The sequence below is a fragment of the Ischnura elegans genome, chromosome 8 (genome assembly GCF_921293095.1).
Source record: "Ischnura elegans chromosome 8, ioIscEleg1.1, whole genome shotgun sequence".
In the NCBI taxonomy this organism is placed as follows: domain Eukaryota; kingdom Metazoa; phylum Arthropoda; class Insecta; order Odonata; family Coenagrionidae; genus Ischnura; species Ischnura elegans.
The window spans coordinates 47695574-47717989 of NC_060253.1; the positions used below are offsets into that span (position 1 = coordinate 47695574).

Below are 22416 nucleotides of genomic sequence, written 5' to 3' on the forward strand. Positions count from 1 at the left end.
AATCTCATTTTGCCAATATTATTTTTACTTGCACAATATTTTATCAATCATGAAGTTCAATGTCTTATTTGTTTATGAAGTACATTTTTAATGCACTAAAATGGACTTGCATGCTCTTAAAACTGTTTTCTCATCCGGTGCATGGTGACTCATTGTACAATAGAATATGTTGTACAATTGGTTGTCCAGAAGGGGGTTTTATCATTAAGGATTTACTCTATTGTACTGAAAGTTCCCTCCACATAGCATTCATGCAGTTGTATGACAATCTCCGAAAAATCTCCACCATTGCCAGGATGTGATCTGATGGTTGGTGAAGACCTAATGCCATGGGCTACAGTAACCCAATACCCCAGTGTGCATTTGGAAGTTTCTCCGTAGCTAAAAAAACTTTTCTTATTGTTAACAAAAAAAACTAATGACTTAAACTCATGAACAATGGTTGGGAACATGTGCATTTTTATCTTTTACTTGAGAGAGAACAACTGAATGAGGACATTTTTTTCATAACTTACCTGCCTCTTCCATCTACCGAATACTTATTGTCAGTTGTACTTACAGTCTCAGTGAATGACCCTATTGTTGTAAGTTTGGGATAAGTAAGTTTAATGATGTGGTAATTTTCCAATATAAGATTCTTTGGAATCTCCTTTAGAATAGAGTGACTCCTATGTACATCTGCTGTTGGAACGGTGTATCTCTGAACTTCTATCTCTCTCTTTTGCTGCAGCCGGTGGTGTCGGAGCGGGAGTTGACACCGGAGGAGGGTAGGGCGCTTGTGGTGGAGGGTGGGGGGAAAGATGAGGGAGAGGGAGGCGGAGGAGGGGGTGAGGAGATGCAGTTGCGTGAGCTACGCTTTTCGCGCACACCCGTCATGTCCACCTACCTCGTGGCTGTGGTAGTCGGCGAGTTTGACAGCATCGAGACTAAATCTGGGGATGGCGTTTTGGTGCGAGTGTACACACCTGTTGGGAAGGCAGAGCAGGGGCAATTTGCTCTTGATGTGGCCTCCAAGGTAAGTCTGCTGCCTTAGTGTGATTGTTTTCAGTGAAGGAGAAATGGCGTGTACTTACTAATGAAGTATATTTGGCATGGAGTGTGTTCTCAATGTACATTTGGTATGGAGTGTGTGATCCAATATCAAGGCCTGTTTACACAATACATTTACATGTACAAGTATGAATTCTAGGATTGGTGAAGAATTCATTGTTGATGAGAATTTTTTAGATCATGTGTTTTGAAAGTATATAGCCATTTAGTACCTTTTTCTTCATTGGCACTTCCCTCGGAGCACTTTTGAAGTATTTATTCTCCTTGGTTATTATTGTTTCTTCTTTCTTTTGTGTGGTGGGAAATTGAAGTGAGAAAATAGAAGTTCATTTTTTGCATGAAACCTATTCTGGCCAGATGCTCTCATTCACTATTTTCATTTCAGGTTCTCCCTTACTACAAAGACTATTTCCAAATTGCATATCCACTTCCAAAAATAGACCTCATTGCCATAGCAGATTTTTCGGCAGGTGAGCACTGTTCATATATTCATTTCATTTTGATTTTTGACCAGCAGCCTTACTGTGGGGAATATGCTATGCACATGTAATGACTTTGTTCTTATCCAGGTGCTATGGAGAACTGGGGCTTGGTGACATACCGAGAGACGTGCCTGCTCGTGGACCCTGAGAACACATCGGCTGTGCGGAAGCAGTGGATTGCGCTGGTTGTGGGACATGAGCTCGCCCATCAGTGGTTTGGCAACTTAGTCACCATGGTACGTCTCCACTTTCTTCCTTCATTTCTTTTCTTACTTTTGTCAGAAGTCATTGTTTTAAGTTCTTTATCACTTGGACTTTCTCAGGAGTGGAATAGTAAAAACAAACTTCTTGCAGGTATCTAGGAGCGTAGAGGTAAAAAAAGTTTGTGTTTGGTGTGTAATGGAGGAATTTACTAAATTTTTGTCAGTCTTCAGCTTCCTCTAGTTGTTTACAGCTTAGTTGTTTTTGGCCATTGTAATAGTTTGTGATTGGGTAAATGGGGTACAATGATGTAGTTTGAATGAAGGCATGACAATAGTTGCGTCTTCGTAGGGCGGCCAAGCTTCTGAAAAACCTGATAAGTCTTGGAATTTTATTGTGTTCGAAAAGTCGTGAAATGCCAGGGAAAATCGCAAAAAGTGAAATCATATTTACCTCTTTTAAAAGTCTCACATTGACTTTTCCTCATCCACTTACTCATAGGTTTATTAAGATAGCTGAACATCCCATTTTCCAATATATGATACAAGTAGTGTCCCATAATGGTAGAATACTTGCTGTAGAACTTCTAAGTACCAAGGGATCTAAATTTTTGAGCTTTGCCAACCAGAGTGATGTGTTAAAGGTCAACTTTATTCATGTTTTGCAGGTGGCATGCATTTGTCTACAGACTGCTATGAGAATTAGCCTAAAAAATTTCATACCACTCCCTTTGTTTGACTAGTTTGTAAAGGTGGGACAGAATCCAAGGGAATATAGTGCATAATGAATCAATGCCATGCATTGCATTGAAGGTCATAACTGTGCATTCATTGTTGTACCCACGGCTGATGGTATGGAGATTTTGGCTGTGGTTGAATTATCTATGTACCTTTGAATGGGGAAATTGGAACTGCAGTTGAGCAGCAGTGAAGCTGATAACTGCGTGGCAGGAGAATAATGCTTGTCAAACGTTCAAAATGTGAGACAAAATTTTCTTAATACAGTGGCTAAATTTCTTTGGAACATGAAACTTTTAGGTTATATTATTGGAGTAATCACAATGGGGAACTTGCATGAATTTTTTTTATTTCATAGGCGGACAGAAAATTATTTTCTGAATACAACAAAGAAAACTGCATGTAAATGTGAGTTTTCGTTCGCGAGATATTTAATGATAAATATAACGAATTTTAAAGCGCGGGAAAAACTCCCTCACCCCCCAAGCCACTGCCGACGAAGCCTCGATGACGTCAAAGGTGCCTAAACATCACGCGAAGCTATTGTTGTGATTGTTTGTAATAGTTGCCAGCAGTTGTGAGAGCTTCGTTTGTTAGACGTGTTGATTATTTCATATTTAAAGATAAATATCCGACGATAGAGGCTTGGAAGCCCTCGTATTTTGCACTATTTATAATATTAATATCTGAGTAAGGGCATAAAATATAAAACTGGAGCAGTTAAACCAAAAATTTGATAATACCTAAATAACATCGTTGTAGGAGTCTGAGCCACGGCCATTGGAAGGGGGATACGTTAATTGTAAGTTGATGTTATCGACGGCATATCATTCATTTAAGTATGTAATTAGAACGATTTTGATGTTTACTGATGTCCGCTTAGCTTTTATATACAATAACTTCATCCGTTTATTCGTAGGTACCGGAGAATTCGTGGTTTAGGACTGTCTGTGCTTGTATTATGGGGTGAATTCCAGTCAATGCAACTTTTACTCGCTGATTGGAGACATCTTGGAACATTTTTGTGCCAAAATAGTGTTATTTTCAACGTGACATCTCCCGTTAAGCTACTGCTAATAATCACAGTGCCAGTGGTTGTAATGCACAAAGTTTGACAAGGTTGAAAAATATCGGCCAAGAGTTATCAGTGTTCCATCGTGATTGAATTGTAAAAAGTGCTATTACGCTATCGATAAATGTCTAACAGTAGTGTAAAAATTGTCAGTGGCGTGCTAATCTCCGTTGTTCACCGTAGATATGACATTTCACGATCACGCTATTGAAATAAAAACTGTGTGTGAAGTTTGTTATTCCATTATTTCAACGAATAGTAGTGAGAAATGTCACTTGTGTGGGCTAATTTAAGGGTTTAAATCAGTGAATAAATAGTTGTATTCATCATAACGAGTTCTGTTATTGTAAGTTGTACGTGATGAATATAAGAATGTGATAGTGACATCCAGTTTTTGATAAGAGTATTTGCCTATTCCCCACTATATTTTTATGGTATATGCTAAAATATTGTTTATGGATTTACCTATATTATTGAAATAGGTTGTAGCTTGTGTGTGTGTGTTGGCAGCGGAACCGATTCGCGATCTCACATGTGGATTGTGTGCAGACTGTTTTGCTGTGAATTCGTACCGTAGGACGGATAGGACTACCTTCTCCGTTAATCCGGCGTTGCCAAATTCAACAGCACAGCTTACGATCGTTATCCTCCAGTATTACAAGTTTCTTTTACAACTCGATTTGCCGCCGACGTATAGCAATAATTTGTCTCAACAAATTCCATGAGGGTCGTGGCATCAATTTTTGGTGTCCTAAAAAAAGGCTGGTGTCCTAACACCCCATGCCACACGCCTTTTAGGCGGCTTGCGGGGTATTATGTAGACGTAGATGAATTTCAGGTGTACTATTCGAACGAGTGGCAACGTTATCATCCATTTTTCTGATAACCAAAACAAACGAAGTGAAACGCTTGTACTTCATCATCGCGATGCCGCATTATTAATATCCCAAGAAATAATCTAGGCACAATAGCAATAGGAAAACTTGCCCAAGAATAACAGAACAAAATAAAATGACGATGAGCGGCTAAATACTCCCTCAAAACAAATTTTACACCATGCGCTCAGCGTATTTCCCTACTCCCTACGGTTGTTTAGGCACCTATGACGTCACGCCTGGCCTCGGCAACGCTCGGGTGTCTTCGCGCAGTGGTCGGCTCAGAGAAATTTTTCTCGATTTTAAATGCAATTTTTTTATTTCTTTTGATGTTGAATGGAGGAACTGAAGGTATTTTTGCGACCTAATGTATCCATTTGACTTATTCAAAATAGTTTTTAGAGCAATCTACGACCCATGCAAGTTCCTCATTGTGCATTATAAAGTTGAGATTTGTCAAATTTGAGATGCCACAAGAAAATTTGTTTTGGTGGAGTTAAGATGCTGTTGAATTAGGTGGGGAACTAATCCACAGAAAGTACCTAATTAATAATTATGAAATATGGTGATACATATTGGTGTTTTCACTGTAATAAGTATGGCCTATGGGGAGGGTAGCACTATGGTGATTTTTTGCATTGGTTGCTCTCTGTAGAAAAGCATATGCATCCGCCTATAACGAGTGCTCATTTTTGTGCTAGCTCTATTTGGAGTCCATTTTGCAACATATGTTGTCCATGATGCATAACACTCAGGATAATATCATGCTAAACTTAAATCACGGGGTGGTTGTAAGCTTACTTCAAGTTGTTACACTTGAGCTTGTCTTCTGTATTTTGCTGAAAGCAAGATGGTTGCAGGATATTATTAATGGCAAGTTGTCTTCTTTGCAGGAATGGTGGACACACTTGTGGCTCAATGAAGGCTATGCTTCGTTTGTCGAATTTCTTTGTGTGGAACACCTCTTTCCAGAGTATGACATCTGGACGCAGTTTGTAACAGAAACGTACATCAGGGCACTGGAGCTGGATTGCTTGAAGAACAGCCACCCGATCGAAGTGAGTAATTCCTCTGTCTGTGTGAGCATTCTCCTTGCATTGTATTTAACTCTCTCAGCGAGGAAAAATCATCGAAATTCTTGATATGGAGCCAAAAAGTTAAAGTTGCAATTTTAATGGATTTTAAACAACAGGATACAATAAACAATGAGAGTTACCAGTAACAGAAAGAGTGTACACTTTGAAATCTCATGTTCTTTAAGCTCTAACTTTGAATGAGTCCAAATTTGAGTTATTTGGATCTATTTTCATATTGCTTAAAGGTTTTGATTGACAAAGGTAAAAACTGACCTTTTGTGTGAACATTTTACAAGTTGCATGACTCATAACTTAATCATTCCATCTTTTCAGGCATTAAAGTCAAAATGTTCATAAATATAAAATGTAATTTTTTAAACACTTTATTATTTGCTACTCTGTTGGCTAAGAATTCATACTGAATATCAAAAAGAGGCAACTGGCTCGCAAAATGGCCAATTATTGCATCTGGGTTCATGCTGTAATGTTGTATTTATTGTCTGTTCATTACAATAATATTGTGTCTGCGCCCTCATTGTTGGTTGTTCACTCAGTTTTATGCCTGGATTCCCACTTATGGTGACTTTGATGTCATCAATTGTTATGTTCATCAACCCAGGACATAACGGTACCATTGATTAACTGACTTCAATGTTTCATGCAATGGTCAGTTATTCTGGGATTATTTCCTGCTGTGCAGCATCTTGGAATGGCTCTACCATGCTTGCCATCCAAGATGATGTATTGATCCAATAGCTTATGTAATTCATAAAGATGGGACAGGAATGTATTGAAGGTTTCAGTCGAACCATTTCAAATCCATGGAGTTGATCATACATATGATGTCAATAGCAGGGATTCCTTATACCAGTGGTGAATAATTTTTACTTTCATTTTAGAAGAGTTAGCATTAATCTCATTAAAAAAATAGAAATTGTTAGGGAGACCCTTTGGTTATTTAAATTGCTTTGGAGTTATTAAAAAATGGAACCTTCAATTTAAAATATTCAAAGTGCAGTGATGTTTATGGACTATCAGTAAATTTAATCAAACATCTGGTAAATATTATTGATGAACCCCTGGCATTAATCATGAACTCATGTTTTCAATCAGGCATCTTTCCTAATGCTTTCAAATTTTCAAAAACAATATCTATTTCTAAAAAAGGTGATAAAACCTTACCTTACATTTGTAGGCCAATCTCTATAATACCAGTTTTTGGAAAAAATTTTGTAAAGGCCATTAAGATTCAGGTATATGAACACTTTCAAGTTAACAACTTATTTTCTCCTTCACAATTTTGATTTCGCAAAGGGTTTTCCACCACTTCAGCTGTTAAGTCTGCCATTGATGAAATTCTAAATGCTTTTTCCCATTAATCCTCCATTGCTTTAACTGCATGCGACCTATCTAAATTTTACTATGTTTCTTATCCGATTCTTTTTCAAAAATTTCATTATTATGGTTTCAGTAATCTTGAACTGCAACTCTTCGAATCCTATCTCACCAATCAATCCCAGTATGTTTTCATAACTAATAACCTTTCCTCTCCTCCAGAAATTAAATTATGGAGTTCCTCAAGGCTCAGTCCTTGGGCTTCTTTTATTCCTTATATTATAATTAGTGATGGGTCGATTCCAAAATTTTATCGATTCCGATCCCGATTCCGATTCTGACATTTCGATTCCGATTCTACCGATACCGATTCCATCGATTCTGATGCCATAGGCTCCAAGAAAAATATCACTTAATTCCAGGCAACAAGAAAACTACTTTTAAAAATATTACTCTGTGAAAGAGTCAGTTGACAAAGGAATCTTTCATATCATTAATATGTAATTAAAATATAATAGCTAAATTTCAAAACAGAACATACCTGAAAAGTGGTGTTACATAATAGGTATTACTTTAGAATATTGGCACTCATAATATGTCGACAATATATATATACATATCCAAACTACAAGGGAGAGCCCTGAGTACAGGAATTTTCATAGCTGTAATAAAGATTACATACTACGTGTATGAATCATGTAATATTTGGCCCTTTCAAATTCTCAAGCAGAAAATCCAATTATTCTACATGCTCAGCCAGCAGGTTTTGACGTCTCCATGTTACAGTATTACTGCCTGCAGAAAATTGCCTTTTGCTACACATGTGTGTTATTGGGCAAGTACTTTCCCACCAAAATTGCAAGATTTCGAAGACTTTGGAATTTTTATTAAAAATTATATCAACGATTTGTTGGATCTTGAATCTTAATGGAATTCAAGTGGACGAAGCGAACAACTATAGAACTAAACTTTAGTTTTGTAGAGCCAAAAAAAATGCTATACTTCTCACGTCATTCAATCAACCTTTAAATCTCTTGCTTTTTTAAGTTCAAGAAAGAAACTAAACGCTACAAATGAATATGACATCGGACGGACGCATTAATAGAAAAGGCTGAAAGAGCCTTGTGGTGTGAAAACTTCCCCTACCGCGCGACTCACCTCGGCGAGAGTGGAAAGGGAAAAAGGGTATCGCTTGTTGCCTTTCACGGAAACAGTTCATTTTTCTCTCTCTTAAGCATGCTGACTTAATCTCTTCACTTTACTTCAATACCCGAGGCATATTTCTTACGCCCGGGATGGTTCCGAAAAATATCCAATCCTTAGTATTTTCACTCGAGTAATGCGCTAAATGGTCTAGTCGATCTATACATAATCCTTTTTAACATCCTCAGTTTAGTGTTTTAAGTCAATGAAGATGATTATCCATGCTTTAAATGACGATTTTCAGGACTAATGTTTTTAAAAACTTGAAAAATCGGCCTCAGTTACCGAGCCTCAGAGGTCCGCGGCGTGTAGGTCAGCCTTGACGCGCGATTGAAAAATCGCTCTTATTTCCTTCGTCGCAAACTTTTTTTTCAAGACTTCTACTTAGTACTCTTTAGAAATTTCTACTTAATATTGTGGTTCAAATTTTCCAAGTTATATTTTTCGTAAACGAAAGATAATGTCTACGTAATGTCAAATTTCACGTGAAAAACGGGTCGGCCATTTTGCGTTGTAAAACCAGACAGATGAGAGCCAGAATCTTCAAAAGTCATTGAAAGTATAGGCAAAGCACCAGATGAAAGGAATATTGCGTTTTTTATTCCACAAAACTCATACCAACGCAAAACCACTGGGATAAATTCAAAAATTTTTTGAGGAAAAACGATATCTCGTGTGGCATTTGAAAAATTGGTCATGTTTGGGCCTCTGTATCTAACTAAAGGTTCGCATTTATGTAAAATGGCATATAAATCAATATTTGGTAATGATTTATGAGTATTTACGCTGAGTTTCAAGTCTCTATCCCCAAAAAGGTCATTTTGGACTTTATTCCAGCTTTTTCCGATTTCGGACCAGTGTGCGCGGGGTAGGAAGACGATCGGCCGCCGCGGCTGGCGTAAAGGTATTCGGCGCCCACGTCGACAACAACAATAGTGTATTCGGCAAGCTGAAACCACTGAAACTACCAGGCCAAGGCATTAGAATGACTTATCGGCTTTAAAAACTGCATTATAACATGAGTTTCATGATAGCGCTTCCTGTCGGCAGATTGCTGGACCTACTAGCCTCGAATGCTCTGTAACCTTAACTATTCGACTCGACATCCGTAATGCTACTCGAAACGCTCGAGTCGAGTACCAACTACTCGATCGACTTGAATTTTCGAGTACTCGCACATCCCAAGAAGATATGTGTTTTGTTATTACGGTTACGTGGCGCGAAAATTCAAATGACTATTGGAAATGGGGTCGTATATTTTGTTGTTTGAAGTACTGCTGGAATCGGAATCGATTTTTCGCCTTGGCAAGTACTCGTTTTCGATTCCGGTTCTTGGCCGAGAAACGAGGAATCGAAGAATCGAGGAATCGAACCGACCCATCACTAATTATAATCAATGACTTACCCTGTAACGTCTCATGCAAGTCCATACTCTCTGCTGGTGACACTACTTTTATTCACAAGACTAATCATCTGACTTCTAACTTGTTTTTTACTGAAGCCTCAAACTTGTTTTTTGCAAACGGTTTGGTTCTAAACAATTATAAAACTCAGTCACTCGTCATCTCTTTGAGTACTTCTGATAATCCCCAGACCACCATTAAGTTGCTGGGATTTGAACTTGACCAAAAATTGACTTGGGAGCCACATGCTGTAGGCACTCTTGGAAAATTGTCCAAGGCAGTTTACATGCTACATAAACTCAAATACTTGATACCAAAAGAGTACCTTAATCATATATACATTGCTTTGTTTCATTGTCACATAAATTATGGTATTGAACTTTGGAGCCACTCAGCATCCACCAATAGTTTATTTTAAATGCAAAAAAAGGCGGTAAGGATAATCTCATTTTCTCACCCAAGGGATCGCTGCAAGCCTGTATTCTGCAAGCTTCGTATTATGACTCTCTACAGCTTGTTCATATATAATTGCCTTTGCAATGTCAAAGAAAATCTGTGCTCCTTGGAAAAGGGGTCAAATTTTCATAATCTTACACAAGGAACAGTGACACCTTAGATATCCCTTATTGCAGGTTAAGCAAAAATAGCAAATCATTCAACCTATTAAAAATTCGTTTTTTAAACAGATTGCCCCCAGAAGCTAAAGATGTGAGTGTATCGAAGTTTAAAAAGGTTGTAGATGACTGGCTATTAAAAAAGCCTTTTACTCCATAAATGAGTTTTTCGAATGTGAAATTGTGTTGTCCTTTACAGATGCATAATCCTATTGATTTTGCCATATGTATTTTGTGTATTTGTTCATTTATTTGCATAATTTCAGCAATGTGTAAAAAAATTAGAATCGCTCAATCTTGTATTCCTATGTATATGACAAAGACTATTGCAAATTGAAATTTGTTTAATGTCCTATAAAACTATTATTATTATCCCCTGATGGGTCACAAACTATGTCCAGATTAGATTGCTTAGACACAAGTGGTACAGCCAATATGAAAAATGACAAGAAGAGTAGTGTGTTATTTGATGCATCCTGATTCTAAGAGGAAAAAAATTGCATATTGAGGTGTTTTAGTTACAATACATGGTCTATCTTTCTGTAGCCCTCATTTTTTCTGATTTCAGGTCCCAGTTGGCCATCCATCCGAGATTGACGAAATCTTTGATGACATATCATACAACAAGGGTGCTTCTGTTATCCGAATGCTGCACCGGTACATTGGAGATGAGGTAGGCAATTTACACCACATCTGTAAGAGGCCTTGGTGGGTTATGGAGTGTCCATGGTGTTCATCTTTTAATATCCCACTGTCATATCTTTATCATCTTTAACTTTATATATTTGCTGTATAATATGTGTTTTGAAAGAGTCTAGAAATATGTGAAAGTTGTCTGGAAAAGTTAAGGAATTTTAATTGACGTTGTGAGTGGTCCACTTTCATTTGAATATTCTCCCTTTTCGTTCTTGAATACTGTCTGCTGGAAAATTCCCTTAAATTATTAATGAATTTCTGTTCTCAATTAGAATATTTTGCAATGATCATAATTACCTTTATCATGTCTAGCACCTGGTTTTATAATCTTAATGGAATGTCATGTTAGCATCCAACCCACTTAATGCCCTAGTAGTCTTCAAACTTCAATTCAAAACTTACTTTCTGATGTAACTACATTATCCATTGCTTTGCTACCCCTTATTGCTTTATTAATTTTGAATTGTAGGAATGGGTAGGTTCTGTTCGTCAGTTCCAAGTCTTTGTCCATATCGAATTCCTGGACTGCCGCTGAACCCACATGGAATGACCTTGTCTAGAGTTGAGTCCCCCCTGGCAATTTCGTAAAAAGCTACTTCCCTTGTCTCAACATTCCTCTCATCTCTTGCCAGGACTTCCGCAGGGGGATGAACACGTATTTGACCCGTCACCAGTATGGCAACACGTTCACGGAAGACCTGTGGGCGGCCCTTGAGGAGGCGAGCTGCAAGCCAGTGGGCGCCGTCATGTCAACATGGACCAAGCAGATGGGCTTCCCGACAGTGCGAGTGGCTGAGCAGTGTCAGGAGGGGCCATCACGGAGGCGCCTTACACTTGTACAGCACAAGTTTTGTGCGGACGGATCCACCAAAGGTGGGCCTCTTAATTATAAAATCCTTATTGGCATGCCTAGCGTTACTTGTAAAATTAGATTTCCCATAATTTTTCCACAAAATTGTGTGAAATCTAGTTCTTCTGCTAACTATCCTAACTGTGCAAAAGATAATTGAATTGCTGAAATTAATTGTAGAACTACTGTAAATTATAAAACCAGAGTATATGCCATATAACAAGAATAATCATAGAACCCATGACTACATCCATTCTAGAAAGTGGAAATTGTAGTGGATACATTCAGTTGTCTGGTTCCACGCCCACTTTTGAGCATGTTGTTGTGGAAGGCTTTAGATAAGGGTCAGATGGATGGCAACAGGTTGACCACTGGGTGGCCCCAACAAATATCATCATTCTGAAAAACACAGGTCCAACAGAAATGATTAAGAGAAAAGCTTAACTTAAAACTTAAGATGAAAAATTTCATATGGTTCATAGGAAATTCGGTACCCAACACCTATGCTACTGGGAACGCATCCCTATCTTCCCAATGTTAAAAAAAGGTCTCAAATAATGCTAATTTGATGATCGCAAAGACCCCAAGGAACACATCACTTGCACTAAGGGAGGCGCGGGTGTAGTATAAAATGAAGTTTTCTCTAATTTTGAAGTAATTTGGCCATGACGTTCTCTTCAGTCATGGTCAACCATCTCTCTGGGTAACCTTAGGTATAATAAATACCCTGGGATTCAGTCGCATTGTTGGCCAGTCACTGTGGGCAACATGGCAAAGCAGGAAGTTTCATTGCCGGTCAATACGACCGGCATGGCGGTCAACATGTTCACGGATTGAAGTGGTTTTCAGAGTTTCTTGTTGCTGTAGATGAACTTATTAAATCAAGATTTTCTCTATAAAGTCATGTAATTGGTATCTTTATGATGCTTATACCCTATGGTGTAAATTGAAGTGTTGTTTCTTGTTTCACTCAGGTGACTCCCCTCTGTGGATGGTGCCTTTGACCTTCAGCACATCCAAGTGCCCCGACAAAGTGGCCCACCAAATGGTGCTCGAAGGCAGAACTGCTGATGTCGTACTTGAGAATGTCTCTAATGACGAGTGGGTCAAGGTATGCTCATTATCGTCATTTGTCTGTCAACTAGTTTGTATTTACCAATAATAATAATAATAGTAATGGGTGCAATCAGGGGGAGTGAGTACTCGGCCCACTACCGCAACAGCTGTGGAATATCCCCCTGAATGGGACCATTGCATAGCAGCTCAGTAGTTTCCCACAACAGTCTTTCAGCCATTGTTATGATGTGTGTTTATTGACCCAATATTCCTGCATAACTGATGGAAATATTCCATTTAAGTAGATATTGATACCTGTTTCTGGAGGGCTATTTTTGTGAGATGCCTCTGGTAATTTTTACCTGCAAGGTTAAGTAGAGAGTAATCCATGTCAGCTGCTTTATTTTTATTACTATTATGTCATGTTTGTTCAGGAAAGTTATCATTGTGTGTTGCACCATGGATGAGAAAGACTGACTTTTTTTATCAATCTTTAGGTCAATCCTGGCACAGTTGGCTTCTACAGAACACAATACCCATCAGAAATGCTTGCCCAGTTTGTGCCTGCCATTCGTGATCGAAGTCTTCCCCCTCTTGACCGACTCGGCCTCTTAGACGACCTGTTTGCTTTGGTAAGAGCCTATCTGGGCAAATCTTCCTATTATCTCTTATTTCTGGGTCCATTTTCCTTCTATAAATATTTTAGTTTCTCCTGTGGATTCCAATTAGAAATGTATTAGTTCATTATTGTATTTATTTGGTGATATTCGTATGAAGGCCTGCAACTTATTTATGTAGAAGAATGCATGAATATACTTCTGTTTTGGAAAAGGGGTTATGTAGTGTTCCTATAATCAGGTTATATATCCATGATATGTCCATAAAACTTATGTGTTGCAGAATGGATGACGCACATTGGTGCTGACATCAAAGGAGTCAATGTTGCTAATAATAGGGTGGTTTCCTATTATTTTTTTATTGCCTTAATCGAAAGATTATTACTCCTGGAGTACGTATTTCACGCTTTTAGATTTTTAAATGATAATATCTATTTTTCGCGATTAAATGAAAAGTGAAAATTTTCAAGCGCGCGAAAATGCGACGCGTTAGTAGGAATGATGGGAAATCTCTCCGTACGTCGTATTTCTGGTTCCCCCTCCGCCCGGTGAGGTGACCTTGAGGCGAGGCTTAGCGCTGATACGTCGCAGGCTGCCAGCGGGTAGCCTAGTGCCCTGCCGCCTGGTAGCGCTTGGCTTAAATAAGGATTATTAATACCTTATCAAACGAGGAAAACTTTCCGACCTTAGCCAGTTTTAATAAGTGATTATTAAGACATGTTTCCCTGAGCTCTGCGCCTCATGCATGCATTGGTAACCTCAGACGACGTATAACTCCTATCTTCTCCTATAGAAACTAGGTCCCTGTGACGTCACGTGGAGTGGCATCGCATGGGCGCCAATCTGGCCCTTTTCAAATGAGGATAAAAATGGACCATTGCCATTCGTCTACACCGGCATTTATAAAATGAAATAATTTGTATATTATGAATACACTAATGGTGGGTAACGAATCGCAATTATTGCCTTTTGTTTTCTTTGATGAAGGAAACTACCCTATTGAAATGAAAGGAGATGAGGAAGGTGGAAAGATTCATTGATTTGAAGGAGAAAGGCTGGAGGAATGGAAAGCCAGCCACATTTAAACTCTGGAATAACTGGGTGGCCACGTTTAAAAGAAATCAGGGAAATGTGAGGGAAAATAAGTCACCTTTCAGGGAAAATGCAAAATGTCAGGGATTTTTATTTCAGGGAATGTGTTAATATTTTAGTAAGCCATACTTTGCAAATATGTACTCATTTCCTGGAGCATTTTACCAGGCTGCAGAATGAATAAAAGCAAATAGAAATCCCAAACCAAAGACCGTTGTCTTCAGTAGATGTTATTCTGGATTTCTGAATTTAAAAGCTGTCATGTACAGGAAGCAGAAGTATTCGAAGTTCATTTCTTCTGCAATTAAAGACTGTATCAACAAATTATTGATGAAATCTTCAGGTATTCTTAATAAATCATTGTAAGCTTATCTATGCTGACCCAATCACTTGATGTAAACATATTTGTTTCGTAAGGGGTCCCTGTGATACCTTATCCGCTTTCATCCAACTGGCATCTGAGGTCTTCATTGATTGGCTGATTTTTCAATGGCCAAATTATCTAACTCCCTAGCAGATTTATAAGTATAATAGATACAGCGACTGTTTAACATTCACTTATTAAATTTCTGTCGTCATAATGAGGCTTAGGAATAGTATGGCGAGAGAGATGAAGCAGAATTTTCAATGAAATCAATTGTGGCACCACTCCATTTTCTGAGGAAATTCATTTTATAGGTTTGTTGCAGGGTTCCTGTAGCTATTCTTGCCCTGTTAATGTCAGTCAAGGGAGTCTTTTTGTTAAAGTTTTGATTTGTTTTTTGCCTACAGGTTCAGGCAGGCCAGACACCTACCGTGGAGGTGCTGCGACTGATGGAGGCTTTTGGTGCTGAGGAAGACAACTTTACCGTGTGGAGCAGCATCAGCAACTGTCTCGGCAAGCTGGGAGTGCTTCTGTCGCACACGGACTTCCAGCCTCTCTTCTATGCATATGGCCGTCGCCTGCTGGGCAATGTTGCAGCCCGCCTTGGATGGGACCAGAGGCCTGACGAGAGTGAGTGTGTCCCCTATCCTATTTTTGTGCTATTGCTAACTAAATCCTATTTGTGGTGACTTGAAGAAGACAAATTTATTCATTCATAGTTGTACATTTAAGCCATTTTCAAAAGTGCCAATATTCAAGTTAACTTCAATTCATATTGACTTGATCTCAAGTTTTTAAAACTAAACAATGACTGATAGACGTCTCTTCCATTGGAGGTACAGCACACTCCCGATTATCCAGGCTAGTGATGGGGAGAGACGGCACGAATAATCAGAAAACATGGATAACCCAAACTTCACTTTTATGTCTTGTAATGTTCATAATTTACGTAAAACAAACAATATATTATTACTTATGCTGTTATTCTGTTATTTTAGAGTGCTTCCCGGACTCATTGAGAGCTTTCTTCTCCAGTTCGCGATCTTTTTAGCGGCGATAACATGGTTTTAAACGTATTATTAATGCACCATGTAAGACCTGGTTTCGAAAACCACACATATCCGTGGCTTTGTGATCGGGGATACAGAAAAGTGGTTTGCATGAATGCTTCGAAACCACTGCTCGATGTCAAAAACTACACTGTCAGGTACCACGCCACGTAGTCGCTTCTCACGCAAGTTGCCCAGTTTGCAACTGCTGCAGGACGTTTATCCGTGATCACGGAGCACGGTCGCGTGCTGCAAGGCTTATAAAACAGGAACACAGTGCTCCCATGAATGCAGCTAGCGCGCGATTGCTTCCGTTTTACGAATAGGATTCTTAGGGAAATAATAAGCCCGGTGTATCTTACAATTAGCATTAATGCAGTAACTCCGGTGGTTTTGCATCCAATTTTATTTTTTTATGAAGATCGCCAAAAATATTGAGCGAGAGTGAAAATAATGCATGGATAATCTGCAACAGGGATATACCGCAACCGGATAATCGGGAATCTGCTGTATTTCAAAAATTACTGAGGAGATTGTTTTCCTTCATCAAGTGAATTATTACTCAAGCTAACATGATTATTGATGCTTTTATTAGTGCTGCTGATCCTTAATCTGTACTTCCCTTGTCCGTGGTTTTACTGTTTTATATACATTTATGTGTCAATAGCAGTCTATGTGTAATGCTGTTTTGTTTGCAGGTCACTTGGACACACTCCTCCGTTCCCTCGTTCTTGGAAGACTCGGCTGGTATGGAGACGAGGGCACGATTGCAGAAGCGAATCGACGGTTCAAGAGCCATGCATCAGGCGAAAAACTGATTCCTGCTGATCTCAGGGCACCTGTGTACAAATTAGTTCTCTCTTCTGGGGACCAGACCACTTATGACACCATGCTTAAGGTTTGCTCAGTTATTCCTTTTATCATAAGCTCTCATCATTTTGAATGGTGTTGGCACTCTTAGATTGTACTTTGAAAATAAGTTATTAGTAAGTTGATTTGAAGTCTTGCTGAAGGATAGTAAAGTAGTTTGACAGGTCCAGCAACTGGGAAAAGCAGTAGAATCAGGAATTATGCGTGAATTTTTGCCTGAAACTGGAATTTCGAAATCTTTTATTGCAAATTCATTTCACAACTCTTCTTGTTCAAAACCCATTTTCTGGCCTAAAATGTGTTTTTGGTAATTTTAAGTGCCGTAACTAAATAGAATTTTTACATGCGCATCAAAATGTGGAATGTCAGACAAGACATCAGAATTGAAATTTCTAGCACTCTTGACTCAATTAGCATTCAAAAAGATGAAGAATAGAATGCCAGGTGAAGTCAACATTTACTTATTCGGTCGAAGCAGCTTCATGGCTTGTATGGAATAAATCTGAATTATGTTTATACATATATGTACAGTAGACTCTTGTTATTACGAAGTTCATGTGGCAGAAAAACCGGAGGTTCGTATGAAGGTTTCTTTTAGGCATCGTTGAAATAACCGTATACATATATAATAAATGCGATTAAATTATGGACATGCCTTTTTGTCGGGACCAATGATTTGATTCGTAATAACGAGGACATTCTTAATAATGTTCTTCGTTTTAATGAGAGTCTACTGTATTACGAACGTAAAATAATACATAAGTATAATAATATTTAAAACTATTGAAGTAATTTTGGGTGTTTTAAAAATTTTTATCTATCTCGGTAATCACATAAGATTAATGTGGAATTTTGTACAATTTCCCTGGAAAACCACCAATTTTGCATGCATTTTTCTGCTTTGATTGGGGGAACACCCTATTTGAGATGAAAATTATTGGTGGTAAAGATGGTGGCACTGTAAACTGTTGATGATACAAAGTCATCAGGACCAAAAAATTTACACTTCCTAATATCAAATTATGTTTTTTTGAGGATTTTTAATACAGAAGTTATTTCTTGCTCTCTGACACCCAAATGAAATTTAAAATATCATTCGTACTTTTGACAAGAACTGGCCCGTGGGCTGGGACAGAATGCCAATTGTTAAACTGGCTGAACAACATGACAATAAAGACTATTATTATTATTAATTCCCCTTCCAATGAGAAACTGCGTCAACACTGATGCTTTGACATCCATGCAGCCAAAGTTTTCACTGTGCGTAGTTAACGCTTCCATTTTTTTGCAGATTTTTTCATTATACATTTGTGAAGAAGTGGGTAATGCAAAATTTTAGTAATTTTTATTAGTTTTAAATAAAATTAGCTTTCTTGTAACAAAAAAAAGCTACATTTCTGAGTTAGTTTGTTTTTGATTGTATGTTTTGTGGCAGCAGCACATGTTATTCCAGACTTATAACCTCTTTGATGTATTACGAAATCTTCTAAATGCAACCCTGATAAAAGTCGAACCTGTATTTCTATAGCCCTAACTCATGATCTCCTTAATTAAAATTTGACTTATGATGTTGCGCTCTATTTTCAGCTCTACCGGGAGGCAGATCTCCACGAAGAAAAGGACCGGATATCAAGGGCCCTAGGGGCCATTAAAGATGAGGCCCTGCTGAAGCGAGTTCTCGAGTTTGCCATGTCGGTGAGTTGGAATTGACCAGGCTGGGGTGGAAACAGATTTGGTCTGTTTTCATGTTCTAAATTGTCTATAAATCTAAATGTTAATCTCCAGAGATAAATTCTGTGCACCCGCTCTTATCTTGGCACATTATGAACCTATAGTAGCTGTGATGAGGCTTAGCATTTGAACAACTTGAGGCTGGAAGGCGATACTTGCAGGGCTATTCTGTATCTTGGGGGCGCATTATTGTGCCGCCGCTATTTCCCTCTTTCAAATGGCATCGATTTTGATTCTGCAAATTGCATCGCGTTATATTATGCCGATTTTGGGGGCGTAATATATCGCCCCCATGAAATCTGTAGTCGGTATGAAAATTAGTGTAGGGCAAATAATACAAGTCGAGTAACTCATTAAGTTATTTATAAATATCTAATTATTAGACATAATAATGATTAAAATATCTTTTTTTTTTATTATTCCATCGTTATCTAGCGGTCAGCGAAAGCCAATTTTAGGTTTTATGATATTACCTGCAAATCCAAGACGAAATTGCAGACGACGAAAATTTCTTACAGTATTTATGATCAAGCTCATCAGCAGAGAATGGGATTTAACATGAAAATATCTCTCCTACCTTAATAAATGCCCTTGCGAGCATTCTATCACACAGCACAGACAGCACTGCTGCAATTGAAAATGCATACTAATATATACTAATAAGTACGCACCGTGATTTCCAAGGGGCAAATAAACAGAATGATTGCTCGAAACAAGGAAACATTTAATGAATTATTCATCATAAAACTGCATATATTTCATTTCAACATCATTCCTCCAGCGGCATATCACAAATTTACACTCCCAGTATATTTAGTCCGACTCAGATCAACGCTAAGTTGTTTGAAGTAACATGGAAATTGTATCAAAATGCAAACATGCTAACACTTCCATAATCATTGCTCGAGAAATTGGTATTAGAAACCGTAAAGTATGTCACACGAGTTCACAATCACAACATTCGCGATGATGCCTTCCATGACATCCGCGTAATCTAGAAAACAGCTGTTTTCCTCAATGAATGTATTTTAAATGGCCTAAAATGTGATTTCAAGTGACAAAAATGTTTTATAATTAAATAATTACCCTTGTGGACAACTGTGGATTAACTGTGGACATCGTAGAATTACTGTGAGCAATGAGGCAAACAATGTAAACAAGCTGTGGCTGAAGATGAACGTACTAGTAAAAATAATTTCGTCACCACTAATCATAAGAGTATAATCATTATAGGCGTAGGTGAACGAATAGTGCGTAGCAGACAAAGTCCTCTTCAAGACAATTATACTTGTAAATTCCGATATATTAATTTCAAAAATTGGCGATATTCTTCCATCGACGACTGTTGAACCCTTGAATATAGACGCTTATTTACTTAGGCTAGAAAATATCCGATAGAAAAAGAGCAAAATCTCCAAACACAAGCCACATCGTATTTTTAACTTCTTCCCGGGCTGCCGAGTATCCTGCTGCGTTTCGGAGTGTCTCATTTGTTTATTGCAAAGAATCGAGAAATATGATTGGACGTGTACAAAACTCCGCTGTCGGAATAACGCCAGCCAAATGCAGGCGTTATTGTCGATGCTATAAAGCAGCCCAAAATTCCGCTTGGGGGCCGCTATTTTGAGATAGTGAATCAGGGGGGCATAATATTGCGCCAAAAATAGCATCTTCGTTGTGATAGCGCAGCCGCTATCTGTTGCAGAATAGCCCTGTTGGTGGAACTTGGTGACAGGAAACATAATGAAGACACACTTTTGCATGTTCCACGGGAGTTTAAATTACCGACCCAGGTTTCTACAGTACACTATGTCCTTATATTATTACACGTTGATAATGACATAGTGCACTGTTGAAACCTGGGTCGGTAATTAAAACTCCTGTGGAACATGCAAAAGTGTGTCTTCATTATGTTTCCTTTCTTACCATTTGAAGTTCAATTCTTGGCCATAAATGTGTACAGAGGAACTGCAGTATGATGAACATGGATTTTTAACAAAATTTGGCAAAAATTAGCAGTTTTCTGTCATCATAATAAAATTTTCAGGTAAAAGCATACAGAGGCTTTGTTATTACAAAATGTCTGAATCATGAACAAGGTCAAACTTAAGTTAGTTTTCATATTGATGGTAGAATGTTTCAGGTACTAGCTTTACCCTTGGCTTTACAGGAGAACATTTGTGGTTAGTGATTAACATGGCCCCTGAAATGTTAACACGTTGACCACTGGTTGCCATTGTTGGTCACCATGACCGACAATGAAACTTCCCTACTTGCCGTGCCAGTCATGTGGCCAGCCACAAAGCGACTGAATCCCAGGGTATTCCTGATGCCAAGGGTTACCAGTAGAGATTGATATGGCATGTACCATGCCTGAAGTGGGCATTATGGCCAAATTACCTCATAATAGAGTGAAATTCGTTTTCGATTGATTGTAATGATATCTCAACATGGCATGATTCAACTATACGCATAACTGATGAAAAAGACACTTGTGGCATCACAGGAAATATGTGCTAAAACATCATGGTGGTCAACGTAGGACCACCGATAGTGAATTCTTGAGAATTGGATTTGAATCTTGATAAATGCAAATGATATTTCCTGTGTCTAATTTTTCGACATTGTAGGCACTCACAGGAGTTTAGTTTAGCCCTCATTTTCTTCCTTGCATAAGAATTTTTTTATGTTACCCATTTCCCCCAGATTGTGGAACGGAGATGTCACTTATGGATTGTATTTCCCTTTTCAGGATGAGGTGAGGTCCCAGGACACAGTGTTTGTCATTATTTCTGTTGCGATGACCAAGGTTGGCCGTGAACTGGCTTGGAGTTTCCTCAGAGAGAATTGGCAGGTGCTGCTTGAGCGTTACCAGGTTAGTTCCACTTCATATTCAGTGTCATTTGTCAATAAAATTGGAAGTTGTCTGATTCAGAGGAGAAGAAAGTACTCCTAGAGAAGATGCGCTGAAAGCTACTTAGAGCTTAAATTGTGCTACTAAGTTAAGTGTAGCTTTTGAAGTAACTGAGGTACATGTGTTATGAATTTGTAATGGCAAAGCAAATCACTTCAAAATGTACCTTATTTTTTTCTACATTTAAAATTATGTGAAAAATTATCCTTCCAAAGAATATGAGACTCCAGTATCTATGTGCCGATTGTAGCCTTCATAAAATAATTAGCATGGAATTTGAAATTTGCCTTGCTTCATTTTTTTTGCATGTGCTTTACATTAGAGTTTTGTTACAGTAGAATCTCGTTAATACAAACAGCGTTATCACAAAGTTCTCATTTTTACAAAGCACATCATTGGTCCTGACGAAAAGGCTATTCCAAGCTATAGTAAAAGAAACGTTACTGTGAAGTTTTTGTTATTACCAAATTACTAACATCAGTTCCGGTTTCGGAAGAAGTGAACTTATTAATGAAGTTACACGGATTAGCAGCGGCATTTATACACTTGCCAATGGCATTTTATAGCCAACTAACTTTGTTTTTAAAGGTGGATATACACTACACTACATCATAATCATTAAGGTACATTTAAGTTCTCATTGCGCTCTGTGGCCAAGAGCATCAATAATAGACCTTTCTTCAGTTGGAGATACCTCAGTATCCACACAACATCGTGTGCATAATATGTTTCATTCCTGTGGAATCATGGAAATGGAAATCACCACTCATTACCACTTGTAAATTACAAACAGTACGTCCTCGTCTTATAAAAATTCGATTTACGAACTTTCAGAGATGTGAAAATTCGAAAAATTCCAGTGCCCAAAATTTCAAATTTAGTGCCTTTGGTGTTGGCCGGTGCAACTCAGTGTGGCATAAAGGAACTCGCACTTAGGGCACTGTGTGAACAGTGTCATTTAAATCTGTTGTGAAGTCAGTAACTGTTCAGTGTTTCGCTCATTCTTCCTTCCCGTGGACAGTGCATTTTATTGGACTCCATCCGTGTCGCAAGTGCTATTACAATAGTTCGTCACAATCTTGAGTAACTCAAAATTTTAATGCAGTGTTGCATTCTGCAGGATAACCCC

General features: G+C 38.3%; 1 protein-coding gene across 1 annotated transcript in view; it reads left to right on the plus strand.

Annotated features, from left to right (window-relative positions):
- Window positions 1-22416, plus strand: part of LOC124164601 (puromycin-sensitive aminopeptidase) — a 37621-nt gene that overhangs the window by 12307 nt on the left and 2898 nt on the right. Inside the window, exons 4-15 of the mRNA XM_046542012.1 lie at window positions 731-1015; window positions 1436-1520; window positions 1620-1768; window positions 5311-5475; window positions 10617-10721; window positions 11377-11617; window positions 12569-12705; window positions 13148-13282; window positions 15131-15353; window positions 16471-16670; window positions 18230-18337; window positions 21126-21248. Coding sequence (XP_046397968.1) covers window positions 731-1015; window positions 1436-1520; window positions 1620-1768; window positions 5311-5475; window positions 10617-10721; window positions 11377-11617; window positions 12569-12705; window positions 13148-13282; window positions 15131-15353; window positions 16471-16670; window positions 18230-18337; window positions 21126-21248 — 1956 coding nt within the window. The remainder of the gene's footprint in view (window positions 1-730; window positions 1016-1435; window positions 1521-1619; window positions 1769-5310; window positions 5476-10616; window positions 10722-11376; window positions 11618-12568; window positions 12706-13147; window positions 13283-15130; window positions 15354-16470; window positions 16671-18229; window positions 18338-21125; window positions 21249-22416) is intronic.